General features: G+C 43.0%; 1 protein-coding gene and 1 long non-coding RNA gene across 2 annotated transcripts in view; one reads left to right on the top strand and one right to left on the bottom strand.

Moving 5' to 3' along the window:
* Nucleotides 1–20,591, bottom strand: part of TTC27 (tetratricopeptide repeat domain 27) — a 552,249-nt gene that overhangs the window by 314,736 nt on the left and 216,922 nt on the right. Inside the window, exon 8 of the mRNA XM_073672636.1 lies at nucleotides 12,754–12,887. Coding sequence (XP_073528737.1) covers nucleotides 12,754–12,887 — 134 coding nt within the window. The remainder of the gene's footprint in view (nucleotides 1–12,753; nucleotides 12,888–20,591) is intronic.
* Nucleotides 1–20,591, top strand: part of LOC141257736 (uncharacterized) — an 88,370-nt gene that overhangs the window by 22,005 nt on the left and 45,774 nt on the right. The window contains exon 2 of the long non-coding RNA XR_012318100.1: nucleotides 16,727–16,845. This is a non-coding gene — a long non-coding RNA (uncharacterized lncRNA). The remainder of the gene's footprint in view (nucleotides 1–16,726; nucleotides 16,846–20,591) is intronic.

Here is a 20,591-nt window from a genome sequence, read left to right on the forward strand (position 1 = left end):
CTCGTGGTGCCCCTGGAAAAGACCTGCTGCTGCAGGCCAAACTGAACGCGGACAAATCCTGTTGTAAATCTTTTGTGACGGGCAGAACGAAAGGTGTAATGTTCAAACTTTTATACATAACAACTACAGGAATGCCAGTCACAAATAAGAATATGATGAAGAAGAAGAAGATGAAGAAGTAGAATATGAAGAAGAATAATAGTTGAATAAGAAGAATATGACGAATGTAAAAAAAAAGAATAATATGAAGAAGGTGAAGAAGAAGATGAAGAAGGTGAAGAAGTTTATGAAAAAGATGCTGATGCTGAGGATGATGAAGGAGAAAGTGTGGGAGAAGTAAAAAAGAAGGTGAAGAGCATGGAAGTAGTGAAACATAAATATCTGACAAAATATAAAAAAACTTAACATAGTCAATATTTCCGTAACTCAGAACGTCCTAAAAAAAATATTAATTCCTGCTATTCCATTTGATTGGGCTAAACCCCTATGCCTTTATTGTCTCCCCCACCTCCCCCAATACATTCTACATTATTCTTAGTTGTTTTCCTTCATGTAGAATTAACCTACAAGGAAAGAAAGGGTTTATTTTTATTCCGATATTTCTGTCCCATTGACTTGCATTGGTCTCCGGTATCGGAATCGGCGATATCCGATACTTTTTGGGTATCGGTCCGATCCAATCCGATCCGATATTTCCCGATATCGGAAGGTATTGCTCAACACTAATTATGATTAAACCTTCTTTCCTCCAGACGTAGAAGATCCCCCATTGTTCCCTCATATACTTGTACATAGTAATAAGATCACCCCTAAGCCTTTGTTTTTCCAAACTAAATAACCCCAAGTGTAATAACCTGTCCTAATATTGCAGACCCCCCAGTCCTCTAATAACCTTACATTTATCCCCATTAAAGCTCATTTGCCATTTATCAGCCCAAGCTTCTAGTTTACATAGATCCTCCTGTAATATAAAATTGTCCTCCTCTGTATTAATTACCCTGAAGAGTTTAGTGTCATCTGCAAAAATTGAAATATTACTCTGTATGCCCCCTACAAGGTCATTAATAAATATGTTAAAAAGAAGCAGGCCCAATACTGACCCCTGTGGTACCCCACTGTTAACTGTGACCCAATCTGAGTGTGTTCCATTAATAACCACCCTTTGTTTCCTATCACTGAGCCAGTTCTTAACCCACTTACATGTATTTTCCCCTATCCCCATTGTTCTCATTTTATGCATCAACCTTTTGTGTGGAACCGTATCAAAAGTTTTTGAAAAGTCCATATACACAACATCCACTGCATTTCTTTGGTCCAGTCCGGAACTTGACTCCTCATAAAAGCTGATCAGATTAGTTTGACAGGAACGGTCCCTCGTAAACCCATGTTGATATTGGGTCATGAGGTTATTCTTCTTCAGATACTCTAGTATAGAATCTCTTAGGTAACACTCCAGTATTTTACCCACAGTGTTAAGCTCACGCCCGGACTGACTGGCGTGAGCGTGGTTAGTGGTCCCACTGGGCCACGAACCGAGGAGTGCCTGGAGGGGCGTGACTAGGGGCCTCACCAGATCCGAGCACGAACACACGGCGGCTTAATCGACTCCGTGGTCTGAGGAGGGACGTGTGAGGTGGCCCAGGTGCTACTCCAGGTCAGACCCCGGTCACAGCTGTTGATCCACACCGGGTAATGCAGGAATGGGCAGGCACGGCTGGTATGCAGGCATGTGGGTACTGGCAGGCACGGCTAGTATGCAGACAGGCGGGTACTGGAAGGCACGGCTGGTATGCAGACAGGCGGGTACTAGCAGGCACGGCTGGTATGCAGGCAGCCGGGTACTGGCAGGCACGGCTGGTATGCAGACAGGCAGATACTGGCAGGTAGGAATGCAGGCTGGATAGGGACCAGTACAGACTGGGATACAGGAACAGAGCCGCAGGTGCGATGGACAAGCAGAGCAGAACTGCAGGCACGGAGGACAAGCGGAGCAGAGCAGATCGAAACCGCAGGTACGGAGGACAAGCAGAGCAGAGCGAAATCGCAGGTGCGGTGGACAAGCAGAGGAGAGCGAAACCGCAGGTGCGGTGGACAAGCACAGCAGAGCGAAACCACAGGTGAAGCGGACAAGCAGAGCAGAGCGAAACCGCAGGTAAGGTGGACAAGCAGATGAGAGCGAAACCGCAGGTGCGGTGGACAAGCAGAGTAGAGCGAAACCGCAGGTGCGGTGGACAAGCAGAGCAGAGCGAAACTGCAGGTGCGGTGGACAAGTAGAGCGAAACCGCAGGTGCGGTGGACAAGTAGAGCAAAACCGCAGGTGCGGTGGACAAGCAGAGCAGAGCGAAACCGCAGGTGCGGTGGACAAGCAGAGCAGAGCGAAACCGCCGGTGCGGAGGACAAGCGAGGCAGAACAGAGCAGAGCAAAACTGCAAGTGCGGAGGAACAAACGGAGTAGAACAGAGCAGAGCGAAACTGCAGAGCAGAAGGTGCAGGCAGACAGGACAGGGCTCTGTTCACATGGAACAGACTGGGAAACACAGGAAGATAGTTAGAACACAGGAGGAAGATACGGAGGCAGGGAAATGGGACAAGCAGAACCAGATACACACAAGGTACTTACAATGAAGTAGCGAGTGGACACAAAACTCACAAACAGAAGTACAGAGTTAGGTGCAGGTTCAGACATTGCAGGAAAAGGGAAGATACGGACATAGAGACAAACAGGTAACGGGCTAGGACACAGTTCAGACAGGAACTGAACCCGGAACAATATAAAGGAACGAGCCTGGGAACTCAGCCCCCAGGGTGGCGGAAACAGACTAAAAGTCAGAGATAGAGGTAACGGGTGTAACATACCTGGCGGCGTCCTTGCATGGTGGTCCATCTCCCACTGTGCAAGAGCGCGCACTTGATCTCCAGTCCAGAATGTCTCTCTGGCTTCCCTCCATGCTGTCTGTTTGTGTCTGCTTCTGCTGCCTAAGGGCGGCGCCCGATCACTTCCTGCTTTTTGTACCTGCTGTGGGTCACACCCCTTGTGCGTCCTCAGCCTATTGCTGTCTGTCACCTGGTATATAGCTCAGCTGCTCCCATCTATCCCTGCCTGAGCATAGTATTTCTTTCAGTGTGTGCTTGCACTCTGAAGGTGCCAGGTCCCGTTCTTTGTCTCCTGCTTTGCGGTATCTGTTCCCGTGTCTGAACTGAGTCCTGTCTGTCTCCTGCCTTGCGGTTTCAGTTCCCGTGTCTGAACTGAGTCCTGTCTATGTCTCCTGCCTTGCGGTATCAGTTCCCGTGTCTGAACTGAGTCCTGTCTGTGTTCTCTTGTCTGCCTATCCTGGAGGCTGTATTTCCAGGCCTGTCTGAACACGCTCCTAGCCTGTTCCTCCCGCCTTCTAGGGGCCGATTATCTAGACCCGCTCCGGTATCTTGTCTGTCCTGTCTGAACACGCTCCTAGCCTGTTCCTCCCGCCTTCTAGGGGCCGATTACCTAGACCCGCTCCGGTATCTTGTCTGTCCTGTCTGAACACGCTCCTAGCCTGTTCCTCCTGCCTTCTAGGGGCCGATTACCTAGACCCGCTCCTGTATCTTGTCTGTCCTGTCTGAACACGCTCCTTGCCTGTTCATCCTGCCTCTCTGGGGGCCGTATTCCCAGACCCGCTCCTGTATTCCGCTGCAGTGTCGGTCTCCTCCATACACTCAGTTCCAGTCTGAACTCTCTCCTATCCTTTACCTGTTTTGCCTCTATGTCCGTTCCCTTCCTTTTTCTGCAGAGTCTGAACTCGTACCTAACTCCTGCTTGTTGTCTCTGTACTCCCGTTTGTGAGTTTGTGGTCCACTCGCTACTTCACTGCAAGTACCCTGTGGGTATCTGGCTCTGCCTTTCCCTTCCTGTCTGTTCCGTGTGAACAGAGCCCTGTCCCCCCTGCTCAGCCTTGCCTGCTCTGACTCCTTTGCTCACCGCTCCGGCGGTTCTAGCCTGCTCTGACTCCTTTGCTCACCGCTCCGGCGGTTCTAGCCTGCTCTGACTCCTTTGCTCACCGCTCCGGCGGTTCTAGCCTGCTCTGACTCCTTTGCTTACCGCTCCGGCGGTTCTAGCCTGCTCTGACTCCTTTGCTCGCTGCTCCGGCAGCCTTGCTCCGCTCTGACCCTTTTGCTCACTGCTCCGGCAGTCTCGCTCCGCTCTTATCCTTTTGCTCACTGCTCCGGCAGTCTTGCTCCACTCTTGCTCACCGCTCCAGGCGGTCTCGTCTTGCTCCACTCTTGCTCACTGCTCCGGCAGTCTCGCTCAGCTCTGACCCTTTGCTCACCGCTCCTGGCGGCCTTGTCCTGCTCTACTCTTGCTCACCGCTCCAGGCGGCTTTGTCCTGCCCTGTTCTCGCTCACCTCTCTGGGCGGCCTCACTCTGCTGTGTTTGTCCGCCACATCTGTGGTTCTGTTCCTGAGTCCCAGTGTGTACTGGGTCCTATCCCGCCAGTGTCCCTACCTGCTAGTGCCTCCCTGTCTGCACTCTAGCTGTGCTTGCCTGTACCCCTCTGCCTGTATTGTTCCTGAGTCCCAGTGTGTACTGGGTCCTATCCCGCCTGTGTTCCTACCTGCTAGTGCCTCCCTGTCTGCACTCTAGCTGTGCTTGCCTGTACCCCCCTGCCTGCATACCCGCCTGCCTGCATACCAGTTGTGCCTGCCTATACCCACCAGTCTGTGTGCCAGCCTACCAGTCTGTTCCTGTATTCCCCTGTGTGGGTCAACAGCCGTGTCCGGGGTCTGTCCTGGAGTAGCACCTGGTCTCTCTGCTCGGTTCCTCCTTGGTGCACTGGCGTCGTATGCCGTCGTGCCACCTTGGTCGGATCGGGCAGATACTTAGTTACGCCCCTCCAGGCACTCTCCGGTTCATGGCACAGTGGAATCACTACATAAACACGCACACGCCAGTCAGTCCGGGCGTGTGCATAACAACGGGCCTGTGTATACAGCCCCCAGGGTGGCAGAACAGACTAGAAGTCACAGATACAGGTAACAGGCCTGGGTATACAGCCCCCAGGGTGGCGGAACAGACTAGAAGTCACAGATACAGGTAACAGGGCTGGGTATACAGCCCCCAGGGTGGCGGAAACAGACAAGATACAGGACAGGACCTGGCAACTCAGTTGCACAGAACCCACTGAAAGAAAGTGTTGCTCAGGCACCTCCTACTGGGTGGAGGGGGTTTAAGTATCCAGTGACTCACAGCAATAGGCTGGGGACGCATTAGGAGTGCGCACACTGTAACTTTAAGAATCAGGCAGAAACCGTGCCGCCGCCCTAAGCAATCAGACAAGAGACATGCACACAGCAAGTACTGGAGCAAAGTGTGCAGCCTGGACTGATAGGTAAGTTGGCGGTCTTGCATGGTGGGAGATGGTAAGCTATGCCAGCACGCCGCCAGGGATGTTATAATGAACTGTATAACACAGGAAAGTACAACAAAAAAATATCCAAGGAATTGATAATGCCAGTCAGCAGCGTTCAAACTGTGATTAACAAATGGAAAATCAGGGGCTCGGTAGAAACTAAACAACGTTCAGGTAGACCAACAAAAATTTCGGTCACAACTGCCAGAAAACTGTTCAGGATGCAAAGAAAAACGCACAAATAACATCAGCTGAAATTCAGGACTTTCTGAAAACTAGTGGTGTGGCTGTTTCAAGATGCCCAATAAAGAAGCACTTGAAGAAAAATGGGCAGCATGGTCGAGTCGAGAGAAGAAAGCCATTACTGCGCAAATGCCACAAAGTATCTCGCCTACAATATGCTAAACAGTACAGAGACAAGTCTCAAAACATCTGGAACAAGGTAATTTGGAGTGATGAGACCAAAATTGAACTTTTTGGCCACAACCATAAACGTTACATTTGGAGAGAGGTCAACAAGGTCTATGATGAAAGGAACACCATTCCTACAGTAAAGTACGGAGGTGGATTGCTGATGTTTTAGGGATGTGTGAGCTACAAAGGCACAGGAAACTTCGTAAAAGTTGAAGGAAAGATGAATGCAGCATGTTATCAGCAAATACTGGAGGCAAATTTGCACTCATCAGCCCGGAAGCTGCGCATGGGATGTACTTGGACGTTCCAACATGACAACGATCCAAAACACAAGGCCAAGTCGACCTGTCATTGGCTACAGCAGAACAAAGTGAAGGTTCTGGAGTGGCCATCTCAGCCTCCTGACCTCAACATCATTGAGCCACTCTGGGGAGATTTCAAGCACGCAGTTCATGCTAGACAGCCCAGGAATTTACAGGAACTGGAGGCTTTTTGCCAAGAAGAATGGGCAGCTTTACCATCTGAGAAATTAAAGAACCTCATCCACAACTACCACAAAAGACTTCAAGCTGTCATTGATGTTATAATACAAGGTATTAAGAACTGGGGTATGTGAACTTTTGATCAGGGTCATTTGGATGTTTTTGGTTGTCATTAAGAGTTAAAAAGAGAAAACACAGTAGCTTGACAATAAATGGCTTCACCCAACCAATAACCATGAGTGGAGAAAAAGTTTTTTTTGTTATCATTCATATCCTCTGAAACAAGGCCAAGAAAGGAAAAATTCTGCCGGGGTATGTAAACTTTTGAGCACAACTGTATAGTTCCCCCAAGTTCTTGCTTCCGTAGCTTCAGTATAAGGCTGTTATGTGGTACAGTATTAAATGCCTTTGATGAGACGACTTTATTCTTCGGGTCAGTGAGATTACAGTGCGATACCTGATTTATAATCAGGTTTTTGTTTTTCTGCTGTCACACTAAAAGAGGCTTTTTTCAAACCAAAGTTTTTGAATCGCCATATTTTTACAGCTATAATTTTTCTATATTTCAGCCGACAGTCATGTCAGGGCTTGTTTTTTGCTGGATGAGTTGACGTTTTTACTGGTACCATTTTCGCGCATATAACATTTTTTGATCGCTTTCTATTCCGATTTTTCGAAGGCAAAATTAACAAAAACCAGCAATTCAGGATTTTTTTATTTTTTTTAATGCCTTTCATCGTGTGGTGAAATTGATCAGACAGCTCTATTCTTCTGGTCAGTACGATTACAGCAATACCATAGTTCTATCATTTTTTTATGTTTTGCGCTTTTACACAATAAAAACTATAGAGAAAAGAATTGTTTTTGCAGTGCTTTATTCTGGGAGTTCTAGGTTTTTTATTTCTCTGCTAACAGAGCAGTATTTTTTGAGGGACAAGATGTCATTTTCAGCTATATTATTTTTATGTACATTCGACTTTTTGGTCACGTTTTATTCCTTTTCTTGTTCAGTGGTATGATGAAAAAGCATAGTTTTTTTGCCACATTTTTTTAGGTGTTCACTGAAGGGGTTAACTACTGGGACAGTTTTATAGGTCAGGTCGATCAGGAAAAGGCACATAAATATATGTATTTATTGGATTAATCTTTTTTCTTTTTGGTCATTTTGTGTTTTTTTTTTTTAAATACTTTTACAATTTTTAAAACCTTTTTTTTTTCTTTTTTCTCTTGTTTTAGGATGGGACATCAACTTTCCCTACTTTGATGGTTGATCTAATACTCTGCAATGCTTTTGCATTGCAGGGCATTAAATCAACGTCTCTCACACAGAGAGGAAACGTGTCAACTCCTGCTCTGAGCAGGAGCTTACAGGCCACCATACCTGGGTGACCACTCGGCCATATTTCAGCCCGCGGTCACAATGGAGATCATTGGTACAACGCGATCGCAATCGCGCTGTGCCGATGGGAGCAGAAAGGGAGCTCCCTCCCTCTGTGATGCTCCTCGATGTCGCTGTCATTATTGACAGTAGCATCAGAGGGGTTAAACGCTCACGATCGGCGCTAGCACTTATGCTATACCACACTGCCAGCCAAAGACAGACTTCATAGAGGGGTCCCCATTTGGAACAACACTCTACGAGCCAGAGTGGGGACCCACAAAGAAGGTCACTAGCTCTGGTAGACAGAGGCTGTCTATTGGAATACTAGCCCAACATGTAATATTACTTTCCCCCTGCAGTGCAGGACTCCCATTATTATTACTAACTTTTAGGTTAAAGTAAACCAAAATAATTATTGTAGAAAACATAAGACTTGCTCGCTTCAAGAACAAAAGAACCCAAGGTTTAGCTTTCCTTCACATGGCAATACAGCTCCAGAGCTTGCACCTACAGGCCTACCCCACACACACTGCTCTAGAAAGCTGGGTATTTATCCTCTGGACTCTTCCCACTCTCAATCACACTAGCACTAAACATGGCTGATTAACCCCTCTCAGCACTTCGCGTGCTGGGGCATTTTCCTATGTTTATATTACTGGAGCTAACAATCTCAGTGCTACATACAGTACAGACCAAAAGTTTGGACACACAATCTCATTTAAAGATTTTTCTGTATTTTCTTGACTATGAAAATTGTACATTCACACTGAAGGCATCAAAACTATGAATTAACACATGTGGAATTATATACTTAACAAAAAAGTGTGAAACAACTGAAAATATGTCTTATATTCTAGGTTCTTCAAAGTAGCCACCTTTTGCTTTGATGACTGCTTTGCACACTCTTGGCATTCTCTTGATGAGCTTCAAGAGGTAGTCACCGGAAATGGTCTTCCAACAATCTTGAAGGAGTTCCCAGAGATGCTTAGCACTTGTTGGCCCTTTTGCCTTCACTCTGCCGTTCAGGTCACCCCAAACCATCTCGATTGGGTTCAGGTCTGGTGACTGTGGAGGCCAGGTCATCTGGAGTAGCACTCCATCACTCTCCTTCTTGGTCCAATAGCCCTTACACACCCTGGAGGTGTGTTTGGGATCATTGTCCTGTTGAAAAATAATGAGGGTCCAACTAAACGCAAACCAGATGGAATAGCATGCCGCTACAAGATGCTGTGGTAGCCATGCTGGTTCATTATGCCTTCAATTTTGAATAAATCCCCAACAGTGTCACCAGCAAAGCACCCCCACACCTCCTCCTCCATGCTTCACGGTGGGAACCAGGCATGTAGAGTCCATCCGTTCACCTTTTCTGCGTCGCACATAGACATGGTGGTTGGAACCAAAGATCTCAAATTTGGACTCATCAGACCAAAGCACAGATTTCCACTGGTCTAATGTCCATTCCTTGTGTTCTTTAGCCCAAAACAAGTCTCTTCTGCTTGTTGCCTGTCCTTAGCAGTGGTTTGCTAGCAGCTATTTTACCATGAAGGCCTGCTGCATAAAGTCTCCTCTTAACAGTTGTTGAAGAGATGTGTCTGCTGCTAGAACTCTGTGTGGCATTGACCTGGTCTCTAATCTGAGCTGCTGTTAACCTGCGAGTTCTGAGGCTGGTGACTCGGATAAACTTATCCTCAGAAGCAGAGGTGACTCTTGGTCTTCCTTTCCTGGGGCGGTCCTTATGTGAGCCAGTTTCTTTGTAGAGCTTGATGGTTTTTGCAACAGCACTTGGGGACACTTTCAAAGTTTTCCCAATTTTTCGCACTGACTGACCTTCATTTCTTAAAGTAATGATGGTCACTCGTTTTTCTTTACTTAGCTGCTTTTTTCTTGCCATAATACAAATTCTAACAGTCTATTCAGTAGGACTATCAGCTGTGTATCCACCTGACTTCTGCACAAAACAACTGATGGTCCCAACCCCATTTATAAGACAAGAAATCCCACTTATTAAACCTGACAGGGCACACCTGTGAAGTGAAGACCATTTCCGGTGACTACCACTTGAAGCTCATCAAGAGAATGCCAAGATTGTGCAAAGCAGTCATCAAAGCAAAAGGTGGCTACTTTGAAGAACCTAGAATATAAGACATATTTTCAGTTGTTTCACACTTTTTTGTTAAGTATATAATTCATAGTTTTGATGCCTTCAGTGTGAATGTACAATTTTCATAGTCATGAAAATACAGAAAAATCATTAAATGAGAAGGTGTGTCCAAACTTTTGGTCTGTACTGTATCTCTACGCCAGTGACTTTGTCACACAAGGTAAATCCATTAACAAGAAAAGGCTTTAGCAGTCATCCTAATAATCGACACCACCAGTATAAAATAGAGGTGAGTATCTCTACTATAAGTTCTACTATACCCATTCTACGTAGTTTAGTCCCTCCAATGGCAGTGGCATCTGCATATGTTTAATACATACATTCATTCTCTATGGGGCTGCTGGAAAAAGCCAAGCGCCGTAGTCAGCAACCACAAAGGGAATGAAGGAACTCCAGGTTGCACATTAGCACCGCAGCTCAATTCTAAATGGGATAAAATTTGTCCATTCTGTTGATTGGTGCAGGTCCACAGCAGTCGGAACCCCACTAATCTAAGTTATGACTTATCCTGTGGAAAATCCCTTTAAGGCTAAGTGAGCACTGTATTTGGAGCCACCGTAGAGTGTTTATGATAATTAGTCATCCTTGCATCCATCCACCATAGCGATAAATTGTAAAATAAACCGTATGCATCAATTGTATATGTATTTCTACAGAGGCTCTCATTCGTACACTTTGAATATTCCTATGGGAATATGAAGGAACAAGCCAGAAACTTTTCTTGGCGTACACATTCGGCTAAGTGCACCAACGTTGGTTGTACTTAGCCTTAGCCCAAATTTTGTGGTTGTATCCTGAGGAAGAAGTGTGTTATACTACGAAACACGTCGATAATAAAAACCGCATTACTACAGCTCCTTGTATACCGGTTTCTCATCATTTCTCCAGCAGCGTGGAATAATCCACCAATTCTGGTGACCCGTGGCTCTGCAGCAGCTGATCACTCACAAAATGTTGCGTATACAACTATATCAGGTTAGCATATCCTGTTTTTAATAAATCATATTGTCGGATAAGACCCTATTTGTGCTTATTTGCTCCCCAATTCTCCCATAATTAGGCCAAATTAACACATTTGCATATCTGTTGACCTGAATTTAACAGCCTTATAGGCATACATGAAACTGTCGAGTTTGGGTCAGGAGACACGTAGCAAGTCGATGCACCACTGTCTGTGCTGTGTGAATCCGGCCTTAGTCAGAAGATCGAGCACACAGGTAAAAGCTGTCGCCCAATTTACTATCATTATTGAAAATTAGCAGATCAATTTCTGTATGACTATGGAAAATCAAGGTTCACTTAGAATCACATTATGACAGTGCGGCAATACCAAAGGCTGAGTGAGAGCGTCATTAGCAATCATGCAACCTATATAAGATAGATAGACAGAAAGATAGATATAGATAGACAGACAGATAGGTATACATAGAGAGATAGAGATAGATAGACAGATAGATTCAAAGATAGATAAATACATAGAAAGATAGATTTATAGATAGATAGATTCATAGATATTTAGATATATTCACAGATAGATAGATTCATAGATAGACAGATAATAGATAGATGTATAGATAAGTTTCATAGATATTTAGATATATTCACAGATAGATAGATTCATAGATAGACAGATAATAGATAGATAGATAGATAATAGATTCATAGATAGATAATAGATAGATACATAGATATTTAGATATATTCACAGATAGATAGATAATAGATAGATTCATAGATAGACAGATAATAGATAGATGTATAGATAAGATTCATAGATATTTAGATATATTCACAGATAGATAGATTCATAGATAGACAGATAATAGATAGATAGATAGATAGATAATAGATTCATAGATAGATAATAGATAGATACATAGATATTTAGATATATTCACAGATAGATAGATAATAGATTCATAGATAGACAGATACTAGATAGATAGATAATACAGTAGATAGATAGATAATAGATAGATACATAGATATTTAGATATATTCACAGATAGATAGATAATAGATAGATTCATAGATAGACAGATACTAGATAGATAGATAATACAGTAGATATATAGATAGATAGATAGATAATAGATTCATAGATAGACAGATACTAGATAGATAGATAATATAGTAGATAGATAGATAATAGATAGATACATAGATATTTAGATATATTCACAGATAGATAATAGATAGATTCATAGATAGACAGATACTAGATAGATAGATAATACAGTAGATAGATAGATAGATAATAGATAGATAGATAATAGATAGATAGATAGATAATACAGTAGATAGATAGATAGATAATAGATAGATAGATAATAGATAGATAGATAGATAGATAGATAGATAGATAGATAGATAGATAGATAGATAGATAGATAGATAGATAGGTGATCTTGTTTTTGAATCATCAGATCTGGCAGAAAATGAATCATCCTGCAGTAAACATGAACGGCTGAATGTGAAATGTCTTCACACCGCTTGCACTTTACCACTTGAAGAAAAATGCAAAGAAAACAGACCCCAGGCTTTTTTGAAGAGCTGCATACTTCTAGATGTGAAATAATTAGCTATATACGAGTCTCTTCTGATAGCAAACAGAAGATTCCGAAAAATTTGTGATTCACAGTTTAGATCATCCTTGAGTAAAACTAGAATATTATCTTCATTATTAATAAAATATCTACATTTTTCTGATTATCTGTGTTTTAATGAGAACAATATATGTAACTGCATGTCCATTATCTAACATTGGGCCGTAGATACAGAGAACACAAGAACAAATTGTATTTAGGCAACATTCAGCAGCTTGTGAACATGTTAGTGACGGATGGAAAGGGTTAAATGCATGGGATGCGCTGCAGTGATGAAATGGTTAAGCAAGATGCGAGCACATCTGATCATTTTTCTTTTTCATACCTTAGGCAAGTTCTCTACAGGGGTTGGTGCGGGCGTTAGTCCATTGCGTAAGAAGGAATCTCCTTCCCTTTGCACATCTAGTACAAGTTGAGCCAAGTCGTTTTCCTGATACCGTGTCCGTTTTCCCAAAGCACCTGCAGGAAATGAAGACACAATTCACATCAATTTACTGCCCGTCAGGGAACAGTCCCAGCTCCTCTTTTTTTAGTCTTTTGCTTTACAGGAGAAAGAAAATGCCGCCATTGAGACAGTTAACTCTTCCAGTGTGGAACGCCAGGAGTGTGTATGGTGCATCCAGACACTGCAGGTGACAAGTGACCAGGTCTGCTCCCAGTCACTGTGCAGCGCTGTAGGGTTCTATACCGCTCACACCTAATCATTCCGTGGGGACTCTCCCACACAGCACACTGAGACGCCAGCTCGCATCCCCCTTTGTTCTAAATGTGTCCAACGTGAAAAATAATCACACATTTATGAGGTTACCAGTCAGCTTCCTATAGAAACTGCATTTTCATAGAGAAATAATGGCTTGATAACTGCGTCTCTCCGGTGCATAGAATGGGTTAATTCTGTGCAGGATCTATCATAAAGATGCTGATGAAAGCCAGAGAGAAAGAAATAAAATAAAGGGCTTTGACGGAAAGTAGATGACTGTTCATGTGAATCTTCAGTATATATTATGGAATCTTTTATTGCTCTGATAAAAATATAATAGTACGAGGAGGTTACAGGTGAGTACACTGAGTGGTACACACATGCGCGCACACACAAACATGCACATACACACACATGCGCACACAGTCATGCACACACACATGCGCACACACACACGGACACGCGCATATACATACACACACAGAAATGCACATACACACAGACATGCATATACACACACATGTGCACACACAGACATGCACATACACACGCACATACACACATGCGCGCACACACAAACATGCACATACACACACATGCGCACACAAACATACACACACACAGACATACACACACATGCACACACACACAGACACATACATACACATGTGCATACAGACATACACACACATGCACACACACAGACATACATATGTGCATACAGACATACACACACATGCGCGCGCAGACATACACACACATAGACATACACATACACACACATGCGCGCACACACAAACATGCACATACACACACACAGACATACACACATACGCACACACAGACATACACATGTGCATACAGACATACACACACATGCACACACACACAGACACATACATACACATGTGCATACAGACATACACACACATGCGCGCACAGACATACACACACATAGACATACACATACACACACATGCGCGCACACACAAACATGCACATACACACACACAGACATACACACATACGCACACACAGACATACACATGTGCATACAGACATACACACACATGCACACACACAGACATACATATGTGCATACAGACATACACACATGCGCGCGCAGACATACACACACATGCACACACACAGACATGCACATACACACACAAACATACACATACATACACATGCGCACACAGACATGCACATACACACACGCGCGCGCACGCACACACACGGACACGCGCATATACATACACACACACAGAAATGCACATACACACATGTGCACACAGACATACACACACATGCGCACACACAGACATGCACATACATACACATGCGCACACAGACATGCACACAGACATGCGCACACACACGGACACGCGCATATACATACACACACAGAAATGGACATACACACAGACATGCATATACACACACAGACATGCACATACACACGCACATATGCGCACACACACCTGGACATGTGTATATACATACACACATGCACATACACACACAGACATGCACAAACACACATGTGCACACACACAGATATGAACACACACATGGGCACACAGACGGACACGCGCATATACATACACACACACACAGAAATGCACATACCCACTCAGAAATGCACCCATACACACACACACATGCACATACACACTGATGCAGGGTCACCCGCAGCTATTCTACCTATTAGAAAGGAGTGCAAGAATAATGTTTCTGCTGTTATTACATCCGGGGATTACACATTTTCACTTACAAAATAACATAGAAATAAATACCAAATGATACAACAAATCAATAGGTGACAAAGCACAAACCACATTACTTTGCATAGGCATAAACAAGAAGCAATTTATGAAATTGTAAAAATCTACATATACTACTAGGTTAATAAAAAATCATAATTTGGGCATCTTTGGCTCATAAGAAAAAAACACAAAGCGGTAGCTATTTTTGTCGCCAAAATAAAAATCTACATCATAATTTAAAGAAAAAGAGAAGGGAAATATTTTTGATTACCTGCTATGTATTGGCCTGATGGACAGACTGATCGCAGCATTGATAGTAAATTGATGGATTGACTGAATGAAGTAATTAAAGGGGTTTTCCAGGAATAATTTTTCCATTTTAAAAATATGTCTCCATACAACACTAAGGAGAAGAGCTAATATGCATATATTTCTTCTGTAAGGTAACAATCTCACCTGGTCTTTTTAAGGAGAACCAATACTTATGCCATTGTTTTAATGTGGACTGTCATATGGTGGACTTTGGTGGGAAAGCAATAATGGTCCAGTGCCACTTACAAAAGTTTGGACAAAGTATCTCAGGTTAAGTGGAAACAACCAAGGCAAATGTGGATGTGGAACAATTTGTCCGCACAAAACCCTAACCTCAAACCCATTGCATGAATGCGACCTAAGCCTCATTAACAGGCCTGACTAAAATTTTAGCGGCTAAATGGAAGTAAATATATGCAATCAAGCCTTATCTACTAAAAAAAAACTTTCTAAAAAAAGTGAGAGATGTTATATTATAACAGCAAAGTCCAAGTTTGCGTTTAAGTGATTTTCGAGTTTAGAAAACATTTATATATCCCTACTGGCTTTTGAGATACCAGTGGGGCCTCCTCTGTTCAGGATCAGGATTCTGTGCAAAGGCGAGCTATGGGTCATCACACAGTATATAGAAGGTTATGGAGCATCAAGCTGTGTATAGGGAGGCGATGGTTCATCATACTGTATATAATGATCTATGAGACATTATATAGAACATAAGGGGGCAGTGGAGGAAACCATACTGTGTATAAGTGCTGTGGTGGCCAACATATTTGTTTATAACATGATTTCTTGTATATTTTTTATATATGTATTTTAATGCATTTATTTTCACTATTACTAACCGATTTAATTATGTGCCAGTCCAGTGAACTTTGACACAAGACACATTGTCATGTGTTGGTTTGGCGCCCTTATTTGAAATTCAAGCCTTTAAAAACTGCTTTGTATGTTATAATTATGTGTGGTTGTTTCCTGAAGAAGAAGAACTTTGACACTTTAAAACGCGTTGAATAATATCCTGTGAATCGACGTCTTTAATAATAATTGGCAATGCGGGGGTATCCACAAACTTCTCCAGGTCTTCATTCTCATTGGTATTTAATAAACAAGTGGATCCGCAGCAGCTGAACATCTACTTAAAACGCATAATATCATAGATAAGGTTAGCATAATCTTACATAAATATTTTTGGGGTTGTCGGATAAGACCCTCTTTGCGCTACTTTCTCCCTAGTGTTTTATAATGGGGGATCATTGTCATTAAAGGGAGGCACAGGGTTATTACTATTATAAGAAAGCATAAGGGCAGAGGTAGTGGCGGTTATAGCTCATTAGGGATCTTGGTGTCTTGCAGCTAATAAGAACAGACTGAAGAACAGTGTGAAGGTCACAATTTTATGCAGAGAGCACAGTGAGGGGCAATAATTATTCAGGGGCACAGCTTAGAGGCAAATATTTTAATGCAGTTGCATTGTAATGACACTATTATCTTTATTTCCATTATGTTGGTATGTGCAGCAGAAAACCGGAGAAAATATCAGTCTTCAGAGATGAGCAGTGGATGTCCAAAGTCATCATGGTGTCTGGAACAAATAGAAACTAAAGAGATGAGAACAACTCCAATCAGAGAAGGAAAGGTACTTTGATGCAAATATTATTTTTGTGATACTGTCAGCATTTAATCAATACTGCGCTTCCTGTATGGTCCGAAGTCTGATTATGACTGTTAACAATAATTCCTAGCTAGTATCTACTTACCATTGTTAAGGACATACTAAGAGTTGTTGTAGGTTCATTCATATTAATGTATATTGTGGGGGATGACCTGACATTGAAATTGATCACCGTTTGAAGCTTGGTGCAGGTTATGTGTTCATGTACTGATGGTGGTTTTGGTGATGCATTCATGTACTGATGGTTATCTGTTTATGTATTCATGTACTGATGATGGTTCAGATGATGTTTTCTTGTACTGATGGTGGTTATGGTGCTATATTCATGTTCGGTTTGTGGTTCTAGTGATATACTCCTTCCTAGGAGATATTGACTTGTTCTATATACTCTAGTATTGCAGAATATAGTATAAGCAATCAGAGGATCACAGGTTCAAGTCCTCTAAAAGGAAAAATTAATAAATAAATAAATGAATGAATGAATGCTCTTCTTATGTACAGCACCATGGAATCAATGGTGCTATATTATTAAATAATAATAATAATGCAGTAAAAGCAAACACAAAAAACAATGACAAAATTAGATTTGATCACGGTAGGTTTAAATTGCACTGCAGGAAGGGGTTTCAATTTTCGCCTTAGGCAGCAGAATAGTTAGAAACGGCCCCAACTGCAATACGCAGTCAACCCAAATATCTGAATGGACATGTGTAATGCTTAAGGTTCTTTTACATTAGGCAACTTGTGGAACTAAATGACCGTCGATCAGCTAATTGTTTGCTGATTGGCAGATGTTTAATTGCTTGTTTACACGAGCGGACATGGCTTCAGATGTCTACAGAACAATCTAATGGATCGTTCTGTGCTGCATAGGCTGCCATTGTTCTCGCCAGCACAGGTCCTCTTTACACAGGACAATATACTATAAAATACAACGAACTTGAGTACAATCCAAATGATCATTTTACATGAGGAATTAGAGTTTTGCTTGTTCATATAGTGATTGGCAGACTGTTTAGATTACACGATTATTGGGAAATGAGCATTCCAAGGGACACTTGTTCATGATAACTGTGCAGTATAATTTAACCAATGCTTACTGCACATCTCCCCATAAATTACAGCTGAATGATGGGGATCACAGCATAGCAAAACTTAATGTCAAGGGACCTTTTTAATTAAAAAGTAGGGATTGTCCAAAGCAGAGATCCTCTTTAATGTCCTTTGTTTTGGAAGCAGTTTCACAAGAATATGTGGATTTGATTTATGGTTGTCCAAATACTTATATTTAGTTTAGAAACATAATTACAAAAATATTATCTCCAATACTGTAATATTAAAGAAAATTATATCAGTAATCCATGTGACATAAGCCCAGCCACATTTATTATTCTTTAACACGTCTCCCATGAAGTCCACTTTGGATCAAACAACGACGGATGGTGGGATCTGACACTGATGTTCTTTGAGCTTGAAGTTCACCTTTAATCTCTTTAAAAGTTATCCTGGGCTGTTATATTACCATTCGTATTATCCGTCTCTTTGATTTGTCATCAATTTTCCTCTTGCGGCCACGTCCAGGGAGGTTGGCTACATCCCGTGGATCTTAAATTCCGAATAATATGTGCAACTGTAGTCACGGGAACATCAAGCTGCTTGGAGATGGTCTTCTAACCTTTACATTTAACATGCTTGTCTATAATTTTCTTTCTAATCTCCTGAGACACCAGCAGCACCAGCAATTATTGCAGCAGCAACAAATGGCGCAACAAGAGAGCAATAAGCTGCTCATGCAGCAGATCCAGCTCCAGAAGTAGCAGCAAAAGGATCAGCATCGTCAACAGCAGCAGCAGATCGAGTTACTGGCAGAGGTGATCCGTGGGACAGCGACGGCTCCGACAAGTCAAGGTGATGACTCTCAAGTCAGAAAGACGGTAAGGAGAGCGTTACAAAGATAATCCCAGGTGATAACGTCGAGGCGTTCCTGACTATGTTTGAAAGGGTGGCGGAACGGGAGAAATTGCCTCCGGAGCAGTGGGCGAAGGTGCTGCCACCATATTTAACAGGGGAGCCGCAGAAGGCCTATTATGACCTGGCCTTGCAAGACACAAAGGAGTAAGCCGAGTTGAATACGGAGATTTTGGCGCGCTTGGGAGTGACTGACTGTCAAGGCTCAATGAGTGCACCACTGGGCCTATAGCAGTGACAAACCTCCCCAGACCCAAATGTTCGACCTCCTACACCTGATTCAAAAGTGGTTGCAACCTGAATCTTCCTCCCCAGCACAGATTGTGGAAAGGGTTCTCATGGACAGGTTTATCCACTACCTTCCTAGGTCGGTGTAAGCCTGGGTTGCCCAGGGAGATACCCGTAATGCCGATGACCTGGTGGGGTTGGTGGAAAGGTAACAGGCGGTGGAGAGTTCCTTGGGAAAGCCCAGGGTCGTAGCGTATCCATATTGGGGTTCCCAAAAGGGGGCGGACACCCAAAAGAGGGGAGGTAATCGAGCAGGTACTAGTGCCAGGGCCGTAGAGACGCAGGGTGTTAGATATATCCCATGCACGTCTTGTGTGGTCATCTGGGGTTAGAAAAAAGCCAGGAAAGGATTCTCCAGAGGTTCTACTGGCCCGGGTGTCAGATAGTGGATTATTGTAGGTCGTGTCCCACCTGTCAGCTGACCTCCCCGATGGCTCACTTCCGTAGTCCTTTTGTGCCTTTATCTCTCATTGAGATCCCGTTCAAGCGCATCGCCATGGATCTAGTGGTACCCCTGGTCAAGTCCGCCAGAGGACATAAGTACATCCTGGTGGTACTGGAATATGCTACACAGTATCCGGAGGCCATGCCACTACGAAACTCCTCCAAGTGTATAGCCCGGGAGTTGGTCCATATCTTTTCCAGGACGGGGTTGCCTAAAGAGATTCTAAAGGACCAAGGGACTCAGTTTATCTCAAAGGTGATGAGGGAGTTGAGCAAGATCCTGCAAATCAAACAACTCATGACCTCAGTCTACCCATTTGATGGCCAAGCACTCCTTCTCTACAATGGCATACTTGTTTTCATAGGAGGAGAGTTTCTTACTCAGAAATAGGACTGGATGTTCGTCCACATCTATTTTCTGGGACAACACAGCTCCCAAACAGACCTTGGAGGCGTCCGTCTGAACCACGAACTTCTTAGTAAAGTCAGGCACGACTAAGCCCGGCTGTTTACATAGGGCAAGCTTCAACTCGAGTATTTAAACTCCAGAACATACCCAGGGATGGAGATGTGGTGAACAACCTCCCATCTGCTCTAAAGTCATTCACAAAAAAACTGTCTCATTAAAAATGGCTGATTAACCCTCTCAGCACATAACATGCAGAAGACTTCCAGGTTTACGCATCACTGATTCTAATACCCTCAGTGAAACATATCTCCCCTCCAGCACACTGCCAGTATATATATATATATATATATATATATATATATATATATATATATATACAGTACAGACCAAAAGTTTGGACACACCTTCTCATTTAAAGATTTTTCTGTATTTTCATGACTTTGAAAATTGTACTTTCACACTGAAGGCATCAAAACTATGAATTAACACATGTGGAATTATATACTTAACAAAAAAGTGTGAAACAACTGATAATATGTCTTATATTCTAGGTTCTTCAAAGTAGCCACCTTTTGCTTTGATGACTGCTTTGCACACTCTT

The sequence above is a fragment of the Phyllobates terribilis genome, unplaced genomic scaffold (assembly GCF_046119375.1).
Source record: "Phyllobates terribilis strain yellow unplaced genomic scaffold, ASM4611937v1 Scaffold_3__8_contigs__length_932513732, whole genome shotgun sequence".
Taxonomy (NCBI): Eukaryota; Metazoa; Chordata; class Amphibia; order Anura; family Dendrobatidae; genus Phyllobates; species Phyllobates terribilis.